This window comes from Giraffa tippelskirchi, chromosome 9, assembly GCF_054371585.1.
Source record: "Giraffa tippelskirchi isolate mGirTip1 chromosome 9, T2T-mGirTip1v1.2.pri, whole genome shotgun sequence".
Classification (NCBI taxonomy): Eukaryota; Metazoa; Chordata; class Mammalia; order Artiodactyla; family Giraffidae; genus Giraffa; species Giraffa tippelskirchi.
Genome location: NC_137283.1, coordinates 127675721 through 127690554, shown reverse-complemented (window position 1 = coordinate 127690554; position 14834 = coordinate 127675721). Strand labels below are relative to the sequence as shown.

Below are 14834 nucleotides of genomic sequence, written 5' to 3'. Positions count from 1 at the left end.
AGTTTCTGCAGATTTAAAGAAAGGAGTGGACTTATAGGGGCCATACTGTGTGGATCACAATAAACTGTGGAAAATTCTGAAAGAGATGGGCATACCAGACCATCTGACCTGTCTCTTGAGAAACCAGTATGCAGGTCAGGAAGCAACAGTTAGAACTGGACATGGAACAACAGACTGGTTCCAAATAGGAAAAGGAGTACGTCAAGGCTGTATATTGTCACCCTGCTTATTTAACTTATATGCAGAGTACATCGTGAGAAACACTGGGCTGGAAGAAACACAAGCTGGAATCAAGATTGCCGGGAGAAATATCAATAACCTCAGATATGCGGATGACACCACCCTTATGGCAGAAAGTGAAGAAGAACTAAAGAGCCTCTTGATGAAGGTGAAGGAGGAGAGTGAAAAAGTTGGCTTAAAGCTCAACGTTCAGAAAACTAAGATCATGGCATCTGGTCCCATCACTCCATGGGAAATAGATGGGGAAGCAGTGGAAACAGTGTCAGACTTTACTTTTTTGGGCTCCAGAATCACTGCTGATGGTGACTGCAGCCATGAAATTAAAAGACGCTTACTACTTGGAAGGAAGGTTATGGCCAACCTAGATAGCATGTTTAAAAGCAGAGACATTACTTTGCCAACAAAAGTCCGTCTAGTCAAGACTATGGTTTTTCCAGTGGTCATGTATGGATGTGAGAGTTGGACGGTGAAGAAAGCTGAGCACCGCAGAATTGATGCTTTTGAACTGTGGTGTTGGAGAATACTCTTGAGAGTCCCTTGGACTGCAAGGAGATCCAATCAATCCATCCTAAAAGAGATCAATCCTGGGTGTTCATTGGAAGTTCTGATGTTGAAGCTGAAGCTCCAATACTTTGGCCACCTCATGCGAAGGGTTGACTCATTGGAAAAGACCCTAATGCTGGGTAGGATTGGGGGCGGGAGGAGAAGGGGACGACAGAGGATGAGATGGTTGGATGGCATCACCGACTCGATGAACATGGGTTTGGGTAGACTCCGGGAGTTGGTGATGGACAGAGAGGCCTGGCATGCTGCAATTCATGGGGTCGCAGAGAGTCGGACACGACTGAGCGACTGAACTGAACTGAACTGAACTGGGGCAATTTGAGTGTCCAAAGAATAATTATAGTTAATTGACATAAGTTGAGACTATAATGATACTCCAAAATAGAACATAAGTAAACCATATAAAGCAATATAGAACAAAATAAATGTATGATAGAATACTTTTAAGTTTTACAATTAATTTCAAGTACAGATATGAGTTTTTAAGTGATTATGGGTACGTATAAGAACATACAGCAGGGAACTGAATAATTGCATCAGTGGGTTGCCATTTCCTTCTCCAGGGGAATCTTCCCCACGTAGGGATAGAACCTGCCTTCTTTACACTGAGCTATCTGGGAAGCCCCGCTCCCTCATATTAATGTGATGCTAATAAGGAATGAAAAATTTTGCAATAATATTAACAGGATATATATATATATATATATATATATATATATATATATATATATATATATATAATGATCTTCAGTTCAGTTCAGTCACTCAGTCGTGTCCAACCCTTTGCGACCCCATGGACTTCAGCATGCCAGGCCTCCCTGTCCATCACCAACTCCCGGAGTTTACTCAAACTCATGTCCATTGAGTCAGTGATGCCATCCAACCATCTCATCCTCTGACATCCCCTTTCCCTCCCGCCTTCATTCTTTCCCAGCATCAGGGTCTTTTCAAATGAGTCAGTTCTTCACATCAGGTGGTCAAAGTATTGGCGTTTCAGCTTCAGCATCAGTCCTTCCAGTGAACATTCAGGACTAATTCCCTTTAGGATGGACTGGTTGGATCTCCTAGCAGTCCAAAGGGCCCTCAAGAGTCTTCTCCAACACCACAGTTCAAAATCATCAATTCTTCGGCGCTCAGCTTTCTTTATAGTCCAACTCTCACATCCATATATGACTACTGGAAAAACCATAGCTTTGACTAGATGGACCTTTGTTGGCAAAGTAATGTCTCTGCTTTTTAATATGCTGTCTAGGTTGGTCATAACTTTCCTTCCAAGGAGCAAGTGTCTTTTAATTTCCTGGCTGCAGTCACCACCTGCAGTGATTTTGGAGCAAAATAATAAAAAAAAAATGAAGTCTGTCACTGTTTCCCCATCTATTTGCCATATGATGGGAAAAGATGCCATGATCTTAGTTTTCTGAATGTTGTGTTTTAAGCCAACTTTTTCACTCTCCTCTTTCACTTTCATCAGGAGGCTCTTTAGTTCTTTTTCACTTTCTGCCATAAGGGTGGTATCATCTGCATATCTGAGATTATTGCTATTTCTCCCAGCAATCTTGATTCCAGCTTGTGCTTCATCCAGCCCGCGTTTCTCATGATGTACTCTGCATATAAGTTAAATAAGCAGAGTGACAATATACAGCCTTGACGTACTCCTTTCCTGATTTGGAACCTTCTGTTTTTCAAAGTCCAGTTCTAACTGTTGCTTTTTAACCTGCATACATATTTCTCAGGAGGCGGTCTGGTATTCCCATCTCTTGAAGAACTTTCCACTGTTGTGATCCACACAGTCAAAAGCTTTGGTGTAGTCAATAAAGCAGAAGTAGATGTTTTTCTGGAACTCTCTTGCTTTTTTGATGATCCAGTGGATGTTGGCAATTTGATCTTTGGTTCCTCTGCCTTTTCTAAAGCCAGCTTGAACATCTGGAAGTTCATGGTTCAGGTACTGTTGAACCTGGCTTGGAGAATTTTGAGCATTACTTTGCTATCATGTGAGATGAGTGCATTTATGCAGTAGTTTGAACATTCTTTGGCAATGCCTTTCTTTGGGGTTGGAATGAAAACGGACCTTTTTCAGTTCTGTGGCCACTGCTGAGTTTTCCAAATTTGCTGGCATATCGAGTGCAGCACTTTCACAGCATCATCTTTTAGGATTTGAAGTAGCTCAACTGGAATTCCATCACCTCCACTAGCTTTGTTCATAGTGATACTTCCTAAGGCCCACTTGACTTCACATTGTAGGATGTCTGGCTCCAGGTGAGTGATCACACCATTGTGGTTATCTGGGTCATGAAGATCTTTTTTGTATAGTTCTTCTGTGTATAGTTGCCACCTCTTCTTAATATCTTCTGCTTCTGTTAGGTCCATACTATTTCTGTCCTTTATTGTGCCCATCTTTGCATGAAATGTTCCCTTGGTATTTCTAATTCTCTTTCTTTTAAATTTATTTTCTCTATTTCTCTTGAAGAGATCTCTAGTCTTTCCCATTCTATTGTTTTCCTGTATTTCTTTGCATTGATCGCTGAGGAAGGCTTTCTTCTCTTTCCTTGCTAGTCTTTGGAACTCGGCATTCAGATGGGTCTATCTTTCTTTTTCTCCTTTGCCTTTCACTTCTCTTCTTTTCACAGCTACTTGTAAGGTCTCCTTAGATAACTATTTTGCCTTTTTACATTTCTTTTTCTTGGGAATGGTCTTGATCACTGACTCCTGTACAAGGTCACGAACCTCCATCCCATAGTTTTCAGGCACTCTGTCTATCAGATCTAATCCCTTGAATTTATTTGTCACTTTTACTGTATAATCATAACGGATTTGATATAGGTCATACCTGAATGGTCTAGTGGTTTTCCCTACTTTCTTCAATTTAAGTCTGAAAGTCATTTAGGGGAAAGATCATGCTACAGAAGGTGTAGGCTGCTGGGAATCTCAGAATATTGTACCCATGTTCCTGTCAGAATGGAGGTGCTTATATACACAACAGTATTTTTAACCAATCCACATATCTTGAAAGCAATTTGACATGAACTATTTCTAATATCGCTAATGCCAATTAACATGCTTCAGTGAACGTGAAGATTATAGCGGTTGAAGTCAGTGCCTGTTGATACGCCTAACATTTTGAAGCGAAGATCGTGCAGTTAGAATGTCTGGTAAGGTAAATATAATCAGAGATGATGCTTACGATGAGGACACAGCCACAAGATTTTGAACAATATATAATATAAAGTATAAGTTTAAATAAGAGGTAACAACAGAAGTTAATGAGCGAGGAAGTTAATGCAAGTTACAGAAGTTGCCTGGTTTCTGTTGCTTTCCGGGTTTGGGGTGGATCTACAACAGCTTTGCCAGAATCCCTAAATCGAAGCCCAATTCCTGTTTGCCGCCAAATCACCTGGTGAGGACTACAGCTCCCAGAAGGCAACGCTCGGCTCTCGCGACTAAGCCTCCTTAGCCGGCCGGGAGTTGTAGTTTAGAAAAGAACGCCGTGGAAACTCGTTTTACGCGCTTGTCCACAGAAACTGGGCGGTACCGGTCTCTTCTCCATCCGGGTCCGCCCCTTTTCTGCAGCGGTCGGATTCGCGAACCTTGTCCCGGTGCTTGCCTGAGCCACGGCCGGTCGGCCGACGAGGCGCTCTAGGCCTCGCGGCTTTCGTCTCTATGACCCCAGGAGGCGGTCCCGGGTACCCTCAGAGCGCGCAGAGGGGCCGCGGGTCAGTTGCGCGCGGCGCTGTCGGGGAACCATGGCAGCTTCAAGAGGTGAGGCCGGGGCCGGCAGGACTGGGGAGCCCGGGTCGGCGGCGCTATGCAGAGCGAGCCTCAGCGCTTGTCTGCATCCGTCTGCGGGCGAGCGTCCTCCGCGGACCTCCGCGGACCTCTGGCTCTCCGGGGGTAGGCCCGGGCGTCGGGGAGCAGGGGTTTGTGTTGAGCGGCTTCGGGGCTTGAGTGCGCGCTTCCACGGGTCAGGGCAGCGCGGGGCAGGCAGCCTTCCACTGCGGCTGACTTCCCGGGGGGCGGACTCCGCGCCTGCCGGTTTGGCGGCCGGAGACCGCGCCTGCCTGGACGAGTGGGTGGGAACCGAATTCAGACAGGCCTGGGCTGTAGCGGACCGGGCGAGGGGCCGGGGCGCCGGGCCCGGGCTGGAGCCGCATCACCCAGCGGGAGGCAGGACAGGTCTCAGTCCGGGCCAGGGTCACGGCGGTTGCGGTCTCCGCGGTGCCTCCTACCCTAGGATGCTCAGAGCCTTAAGGGCATGCTCCAGGTGCAGAACCTAAGCAGCGCCTGGTCCACCTAACAGACACTGAAAACATCGTTGGGGCAGGAGAACAGCCTTGCAGTTGTGACAAGACAGAGAAAGCTGTCGCTAACAGTTACACTCGAGAATGTCGTTATGTGGTTAGAAGGAACACTTGAATATTTTGTGGGAAGGGTGATATCCATCCCCCGACCCTTCCCCTTCCCCAGGGATAGCTCATTAGAGTAATAATGTTTGATGACTAATTGCCTTTTCCTGAGTGTAAGTATCATCAACTCGGCAGCTCGTTTGCTTTGCTGAGTGGGGTAAGTTAAAACCGGAGTTGAGTTTCTGAATGGTGAAGCTACGAGAGATTGGGCAACACCCGGATTCTTTCTCTCCATTTCCTCCATAGAGCTCTTGGCTTCACCCCTGAATATACGTTGAACAAATATTTGAACAATAGCTTTTTGCGTGGGTGGCGAATTATTTTCCTGGTTGGAGAGGCCACGTTTATCTTTCAAGCCCTGCTCAGGGGCATGTCTGCAATTGCATATGGTTCTCGCATTTCAGATAAGCCCACCTTTAAGAGTCTTTTGTAGCAACACCCGAAATAAAGGAAAAAGGTAGAATTATTTTGATAATTGACATAAAATGAAAATAGCAAGATGAATGGTGAAGGCAACTGCAGAATTACCTAAGTTAAATAATCTGAAATAGTTGCTCAATTTACCGATTTAGGCTTATATGCCAATACATTTTTGCTGTGCCTGGGTCATGTGATAAATCTTACATGTCCACTAGAACCGTGTAATACAAAATTGCAGTCCCAAACTTCCTGATATTCAGAAAGGATTTATTTATCTGGGACTTCCTAATTTCCACCTTCTCAGATGTTACAAATAATGTCCCCTCTAAAATATAGTAAACTATAACAGAAAAATATACAGCTCCAGATTGTAAATTTCTTTCGCGGGGCCGGGTGGTGGGATTCTCCACATAGAAACAGAGACTGTGTGGGAGCTATTGGGAACTTTGAGAGAAGGAGAAAACAGTGCTCATGTGCCACTGTGCCCACTCAACAATGCAGTTGAGCTGTGGACTTTTTGCCACCTCATGGATCTTAGTCCTCGATTAGGGATTGAACCTCTGCTCCCTGCAGTGAAGCTCAGGAGTCTTAACCATTGGACCACCAGGGAAGTCCGTGTATGGACTTGTGATATTACCTTGAAACAAACTGAAATTGCTAATAATTGCACTTTCATTATACAGATGTCTAAACTTATTTGTTTGCTCTTTTATTTAATCAGTAGTTATTTTCAGGAATATCATATATTTCCTTTAATCACAATGCTAATAGGTGTATTTTCAAAATTTTAAACATTCATTGTGTTGTTTTGGAATCAGGAACCTATATATTCGCTGACATAGTTTTTAGTTTAGCAGTCCTAACCTCTCTTATTTATGAAAGTATTGATAATCTAGGACATGTGGGTTGGTAAACTTTTTCTGTTAATGGCTGATGGTCTCTGTCATAACTGCTCACTCTGCTGTTGCAGGGCAAAAAAAAAAGAAAAAATAGTCATAAATAATTTGGAAACAAAGAACTGTGTTTTAATAAAACTTTTTTTGTGACACTGTGATTTGAATTTCATATAATTTTCATACATCACAGAAGTTTATTTAAAAACTGTTTTCCAGCCATTTAAAGATGTGAGCCTATTCTCAGCTTTGGGATCATAGAAAAATGAGAGGAAATGTACTTTGTTCACCCCTGATCAAGAAGATGGGAAATGCTTTCTCCTGTACTGCTGTTTATTTTTCGTCTTACATTTCCTCCTTGTGTAGGAAAGTTTTAGGGCAAGTGAAGTATTACAGTGATCCCCTTCAATCTCTTTTACATTAACATTGTTTTTTGGGTCCTCAAGATCAATGGAAACTTTAGGCAGAGATAAGCTCTATTTTTTCTGTTCTGCCATCCAACTTTTTAGTTAAGACCTATTGTACTTTTAAACATCTGCCTGAATTTTGCAAATAATTCTTTAATTCACCCAGGGAAAAATATTTATATTGAAGAACCGGTTTTCCTAGTAAGTTTCCACCTTACCATATAAAGATTTGTTTGAAACATTTATTTTCCTGTGCAAGTCACCTTTGAATTGTGGTTAGGCTTCCAAAGTGGTTAGGAAGCATACTTAGATGTAATGTAGTTATAGTAGCAGCCCAGAGCAACCTCTGTCCCTCTGGTTCTTAACCCAGGTTGTCAAAGTATGGCCCATCGGTCAAACTCAGCCTATCACTTGTTTTTGTATGGCCTGTGAGCTAAGAATGGTTTTTACAGATGAACGTTTGCAGTTGATCTGATGGAACACCAACTTTGAAGACCAGTGAAGCAAAATGTTACCTGCCTCCACCTCCACCACCAGAATTCCCATCTTCTCAATACAATAAAGCATTGTACTCAATTATTATTATATTTTGAATTTGTCCAATTAAATATAAGTTAAATGTGAAAATATGTTTTCTCTCTTGTCACCTAAGTACCTACATGATATCCTTAATTTTGCCTCGTGGCCTAAAAAACCTAAAATATTTACTGTTGGCCCTTACAGAAAAAAACTTGCTGATCCCTGTTTAACGTGTGCCTGAAGATTTGAAAGAAGGTTAAATATAGCTGGGGATGAGGGAGGTATGAAGTGGGTAAAACAAGTAGAAATAGTTTGAGGATTAGTTGATGGCTGTCTCCGAACAGGGCTGGGAGCAGTGAAGGAGACCTGGCTCCCCAGTGCTTGTGGTTTTATTGAAGTTGGTGGACCGGCCTTGGTGCCTGAGTGATGGCTGATGCTCAGATATATTTACAATAAGTTCTTAAATTGAGTGTTCATAAGTTGTGTATATTTCCTGGATTTCAGGTTTTACAGAACTTCGTTCTTAGTATTCTTTTTGGTGTGTGTGTTATGAGTTATCTTTCATATAATGCTGTGAAATGAGAAGCTGGATGTAATTTATATTATAAAATTCTGTATTATTTTATCATTCACTTATTCCTTTTGTTTTCTTCCTACTGTCTTTCTGTTTAGAATATACATTGCTGTTATTGTTTTTATCCTGCCATCATGTTTTGCTTTCACAAGTATGAGTTATAAAGATATATAAAGTGTGTAATTTATAACATCCTAAACTAGAGTTAGTTAAGCCAGATAATCTTAAAATTGAGCCCTCCCCAGGAACAAAATCTGTGCCTTACCAGTTGATTCTGAAAGTCAGCTGTGTATCGTGTGTGTATGTTTGTTTCTTTTCATGTAGTTAGAGAGCATTGTTTTGAAAAAAATTCTTTTAATGTATTTTGTGCTTGAAATTGCAAAGCATCTTGAAGTATAACACTGATTAACTTTTATATACATAATGTTGTCTATTAAATAATATCTTTGCACATATTTTCCAGAAAATGTCAATTTATTATTCAAGTTATACTGCTTGGCAGTGATGACCCTGGTGGCTGCAACTTATACCATAGCTTTAAGATACACAAGGACATCAGACAAAGAACTCTACTTTTCAACCACAGCCGTGTGTATCACAGAAGTTATAAAGTTATTGCTAAGTGTGGGCATTTTAGCTAAGTGAGTATAAATACTTTTTAGTGTGTTAAATTATTACTTTTTTACTCAGTTACGTTCTTTATTAGAAAATTCAAGCTGTATCTTCATATGTTTGATTGCTCTAGAGCAAGCTTTCTCAGCTCAGGTCATTTTTGATCCCCAGGAGGTATTATTTTGGTTGACCCAACTTGAGAGATGCTACTTACATCAAGCAGGTGGAGGTCAAGGGTGCTAATAAACATCCTGCAATGCCGTGTCCTCCAGGACAGCAATCCATAACAAAGAAGTCTCCAGCCCCAAATATCAGTGGTGCCAAAGTTGAAAAACTCCACCATAAAGCAGGTGGAGTTGGCTAACTATGGCCCACTGGTTAATCCAGTTTGCTGCTTGTTTTTGTTGCAACACAGACTATGTGGCTCACACAGCCTAAAATATTTACCATTTGGTTCTCACAGAAAATGTGCTGACTTCTGTTATAGAGAAATGAAACGATCATAATAGTTAACATTTCTTTAGTATTTTCTGTGTTAGACACAGAAAGTGTAACACTGTACTAAGTGCTTTTCATTAGTTATCTCGTTTGGTCTTTGTACATTCTTTAGGTGAGTATGATAATTACCCCTATTTTACCTGCACAATGTCTGAGGTTCCTCAGTATCACGCTGTTAATATGTGGTAGCACTGGGGGCTTTGGATCAGTAACATTGGGTGAAAATTGTTTTAGCAAGGCTGAAATATAAGACAGGGTTGAGAATAGTGCCTTTGGAGTGATACAGACCTAATTTTAGTCCTAGACTCATTGGGATTATGACTTTCCATATATTCCTTAGCTTCTCTTCTTCTCCTAAGCTTGAGTTTCTTTATTTCTTTTTCTTTTTTTAAAGTTCACGTTTTAAGTCTTCAGTGCTGCCCAGAAGCCCAGCAGTTTTTTACTTGTCTGTTTTCATTTCCCACATTATATTCATAGACTGGAATATTTTAAGTCTAATAAAAATCAGATGACTTTCTCACCACCAGTAAAGGAGAGTGGGAAGTACGTGCAAAGGGAAGTTCTGGACACTGTGTCTCTAAAACCAGGGGTAAGAGTCCATTCAAGATAGAGGAAAACAGCCACAGGCTGTGGATGAGAGAAAACAGTTACAAAAGACAAAAGAAAATGAGACAGACAAGGGAAGGTGAGCTTTGAGTTACGTTGTATAATTTCTTCAGTTTTTAACTGGACAAAATGAAGAGTTGTGAGAATTAAAATCTGGTAGGAGATTACTTGAAAAGATTTTTTTTAACCTTTTTTTTTTTTTTTTTTTTAATTTACTTATTTGGCTCTGCCGGGTCTTAGTTGTGGCACATGGGATCTAGTTCCCTGACCAGGGATCGACCAGGCCCCCTGCATTGGGAGCCCAGAGTCTTAGCCACTGGACCACCAGGGAATTCCCATACTTGGGAAAGATGTACGAGAGGGGGACCCACCTGGATCATGTGGACAAGTGAATTCATATAGGTTTCAAGATGTAGGCTGGTGAGCGTAGAAGCAGTGAAGAATAGCATGTATATAGGTTTAAATTACATTTAAACACTTTAAATTTTATTTAACAAATATTTGTTAAGTGATTTCTGTGTGACAGTTTTATAATAGGTGCTGGATATAGAAATAGATTGGAGAAGGAAATGGCAACCCACTCCAGTATTCTTGCCTGGGAAATCCCATGGACGGAGGAGCCTGGTGGGCTATACAGTTCATGGGGTTGCAAAGAGCTGGACAGGACTGAGTGACTAAACCACCGTAGAAGTAGACTTGATATGATATGAAATAGATACAGTATAAATGAAATAGATGTTATGATATGAATGAAATAGATATGGTTTCTGCTTGCTTCAAATTTAGGTTTAGTGGAAGAGACAGAAAATATACTAGAAAACACATGCATGACTACAAACAATCCACTTGAAAAAAATACTTTAAAAATGGTGTGGAGAGGGAGAAAAGAACAGAAAAATAACTTGAGGCTAGACAGTGGAAAGCTTTAATAGAAAATCTGTGTTTGACATTTGTCTTACAGGTAGAGCTACTGTGGCAGTCTAACTCGTTGGGTTGCAAGTAGGTTAAAATCTCAGACCTTTACAGTTTCTTACTTAACAAGATCCATTTTTAAGGAAATTTGGCTTCCACTATTCTGGAGAATGTCAGGTAAAGGAGAGGCCTTATTGTATCTTTAAAAGGCAATGTTCCAAAGGCAAGAATCTCTATATTTGAAATGCCAGAACAACAGCCAATTTAGGAGTAAATAAATTAATAAAAATCTTATGGCGTAACTTCTTTTAATACAAAAATGGAGATAGTGGAAGAGAGGCATAGGGAGCACATTTCTTCTCCTTATCCCCCAGGTTCCTTAGGGAGAAAAAATTATGACCCAGGAATGAAATAGGACTGTTAAGCATGGAATCCGCTATTTAAAGCTGTAAGATCAAATCATGGTTCAGTTATTTTGTAACTGTTAAGAATTTGTTAAAAAGCAGTGAAGCCTTTGGTTTAACTCAGCAGTTGGGCTAGTGTCCGGCCAACCCACTGCATAGACTTGTTGTCTTATTTTGATGCTTTCCCAGCTCTGCATTGCTCGCTGTATAGTATTTCTTATTCTTAAGCTATTCAGTGTTATGGGTATGGTCAGTTGAAGTTTGTTTTGTGGAAACTTTCTTTGAAATCAATATAAAAGCAGAAAAGTTTCCAAGAATTCACCAGATCAGTTAGATAATGGTGTTGAAACAACAACTGTGGAAAACCAAATACTGTACTTCATTGTCATCATCATCAATAACCAGATAGATGGCTGTTTATGTCACCAGGATAATGTAGTGAAAGGGAAAGTTGCTCAGTCGTGTCTGACTCTTTGTGATCTTATGGACTATACATACAGTGCATGGAATTTTCCAGGCCAGAACACTGGAGTGAGTAGCCGTTCCTGTCTCCAGGGGATCTTCCCAACCCAGGGATTGAACCCAGGTCTCCCACATTGCAAGCGGATTCTTTACCAGCTGAGCCACAAGGGAAGCCCAGGATAATGTATAGCCTCTTTTATAAACATTACCTGCAGAGTTCACAAGACCAGGGACAATCAGAAAAAAGTAAAGACTTATGATACAGAGTTTTGATGGCTGGCATTTGACATGACATGACTAGCAAGAGTTTGGCTGGGAAGAAAAATCATTTAAAACACAAGGAGTTTCCAAGTGGGAAAAAACACTGGAAAAACAAATTACAAAGCGTGAAAGAAGTGAAATGAATTTGAAATTACTGGATTTTAAAGCAAACTTAATTTTTAATGAGAAACATGTTGGCAAATTATGTGGTTATTCAAAACATGTTGATAGGACAGAATTTCTTGGAGCAAATAAAGAAGGCATCTGTGAAAACGTTAATTTCTTGGGATGGTAAAATAGTGAAAGAATTATTTTACAGTGTTAGGTCACAGGTTGATAGCTACAGAATGAAATGAAAGGACATCGTGTGTTGCTTATTCAGCAGTATGTCATGAGACAGTCGCTAATGAAACTAAATCAGAGCTGTGTGGGAAACAGACCCAGTGAAAACGTTGCAAGTTGATTCTAGATCTTGAAAGGACGACTAGCTTATAACGGTTCACCTGAAGCATTTTGGAATATGGAAAAGATGAATAAAATAAATGGCTGGACTATGATTGAACAGTTAAGAGTTGGAGCACATGAAAGCGCCTCGAACTTTATATTTGTCTTTTTGATGTGGTTGTGTGAAGTTTGCAAAGTAGATTTTCCAGATACTCTTTATGCTGTAATTTCTTTATACACATATTAAAATCGGCAATTAAAAAAAAAGTGGATCAAAGGCAAACAGGATGTTAAGTAGTTTGTCCAAAAAAAAAAAGCCAGGTTGGATGTCAGTGCTTTATTTGCTGTGATGGAGAGACTTCTAAATATCAGAAGATACTCAGAAATTTTAGGAGTTGATTTGTTGGTACACATAAGAAACAAATTGATTTCATAATTTTGAACTTATATTGTTTGAAAATGCTTTACCACATGATGTTAAACTAATTCCTTCTGTAAAGCTAAAAACATGACATTGGACTTTTTTACTTTGTTTTCAAAGTAGAAGCAACACTATCATCTGCGAGAAAGGATGATGATTTCACGATATCGTGGGAGAATGTGAAAGAATTACGTTAGAAATAACTAAAGATTTAGAACTTGGAGAATCTTCTGAGAAGAAAAAGGAAAAGTTAGATCTTCATGATTAATACATTTTCCCTATGTTCCAAAAAAAATAAAGTTAATGTAAAAATTAGATAATACTAAATTTTGATTGGAAAGTTTTAGATAATGACAGAAAAGGAAAAAAGTGAACTACCATTTCAATGGAAAAAACTGTTAAAGGAGGTAAAAGCTTATTCGCTTCTTCCCACTCTTTACACTCTGTTAAAGGGCAATAACTTTATAGAGTTGATAACTCCAGAACCTCACTTGTTTCTGATCTATGCAAAGCTTGCCCTGCTTATTTAGGATGGTCTCTCCAGTAATGCTCTTTGCTCAGTAGTATGCTTAATCTTGGCTAATTGTTTAAGTACATACCATTTTATACTGTGTGGAGATGGGGCAAAGACTCAGGACAGTTCTTAAAAGTTCTTAATGTCTTGTTTATAATTAAGTTCACTTAAAGAGAAATGTGTCACTGCCATGTCCAAATAATCTGTGTTTCACTACCTTCAAACATTTTTTTCTTAAGTTTTTTTTGGATGTGGACTATTTTTAAAGTCTTTATCGAATTTGTTACAATATTGCTTATGTTTTATGTTTTGGCTTTTTTAAAGTTGAATTTGTTACAATACTGCCTCTGTTTTATATTTTGGCTGTTTTATGTTTTGGGTGTTTTATGGTTTTTTTTTTTTTGGTTTGTTTCTATGTTTTATGCTTTGGCGAGGCATGTGGGGTCTTAGCTCCCTGACCAGGGATGGAACCCTCCCCCCTGCATTGGAAGGTGAAGTCCCAATGACTGGACCACTAGGGAAGTCCCAAACAAACATTTTAAACATAGTCATGTTTTGTTTCAATATATTGCTAAAAAGATGTAGTGCGATAGTCAGGTTTATTCATTTATTAAGCCCCAGTTATCTGCTCAGCACTTTTCAGGATGTAAGAAATATAGCTGCAAATTAAAAAGATCTATTCTGTCCTCATGGAGTTTGAGTCTGGTGGAGAACTAGATATTAAGCAAATGAATAATCAGTGGGTTGTATTAAGAGGATAAGTAGTTTGTTGCATAGTCACTAAGTCATGTCCAACTCTTTTGCAACCCAATGGACTGTAGCCTGCCAGGCTCCTCTGTCCATGGGATTTCTCAGGCAATAATACTGGAATGGGTTGCCATTTCATTCTCCAGGGGATCTTCCTGCCCCAGGGATCGAACCCATGTCTCCTACTTGGCAGGTGGATTCTTTACTGCTGAGCCACCAGAGGATAAATAGAGGATGCTGTAAATAAGTAAGAGGGGGGTCTCCATTTGAATTTGAGGAAGTTATATGTAACACAGACCTGAAGATCGAGCAGAAGATGGACAAGAAAAGAGCAGAGAGAAGGTAGGGAGATCAGTGTGTTAAAGAACAGCAACAGATCACTGTCTGGAGTGCTATGAGAGTAGAGCGGTGCTAACATGGAGCAGGAGAGGTGGGCAAGGTATCAAGAGGATCTGTGTGCCTGTGAAGGAGTTCAGATTTTATCTCAAGTGCATTAGGAAATCGCCAAAAGGATGAAACCAGGGACTAACAAGGCGACCCATATTGTGGTGAGTCACTTTGACCCCTTTGAGGAGAATGGGCAAGAAGGGTGTAAGAGCTGGGAGTAAGGAAGCTTGTTAGAGCCCGGGGTTTGTGGGCATGGTGACAGTGTGAGTGATGAAGAGAAGTCAATGAAGAGAAGCGTCTGCTTCTCAAAGTAGAAGCTACAGGACTGGTGATGGCTTTGGATAAACAGTAGTTCCCACGAATACAGAATTAGTGATCACTGAAGTTGCTCCTAGAGGAGCAGGGCTAGCTTCCTTTGAGCCTCTGGTCACATTTCCATCAGCTGATCACCACAGGACCTTGTTTCTGATCACCACAGGACCTTGTTTCTGTTTAAAGACACCTCATTTAATATGTATTGTTGACTCATTAGCATTGAACTCAGGGCCA

At 40.4% G+C, this 14834-nt stretch overlaps 1 protein-coding gene across 9 annotated transcripts in view; it reads left to right on the top strand.

The window, feature by feature from the left end:
• The first annotated feature begins 4517 nt into the window (after nt 1-4517).
• SLC35A1 (solute carrier family 35 member A1) overlaps nt 4518-14834 on the top strand; it is a 33769-nt gene continuing 23452 nt past the window's right edge. For 4 of the 9 annotated variants that reach the window (XM_081528606.1, XM_081528607.1, XM_081528604.1 and 1 more), the window contains exons 1-2: nt 4518-4560; nt 8481-8658. In XM_081528606.1, the coding sequence (XP_081384732.1) occupies nt 4545-4560; nt 8481-8658 (194 nt within the window). In that variant the 5' untranslated portion in view covers nt 4518-4544. Of the gene's footprint in view, nt 4693-4787; nt 5063-8480; nt 8659-14834 lie in introns of those variants that run through there. The other 5 variants (XM_081528601.1, XM_081528600.1, XM_081528599.1 and 2 more) reach the window with 3 other exon arrangements.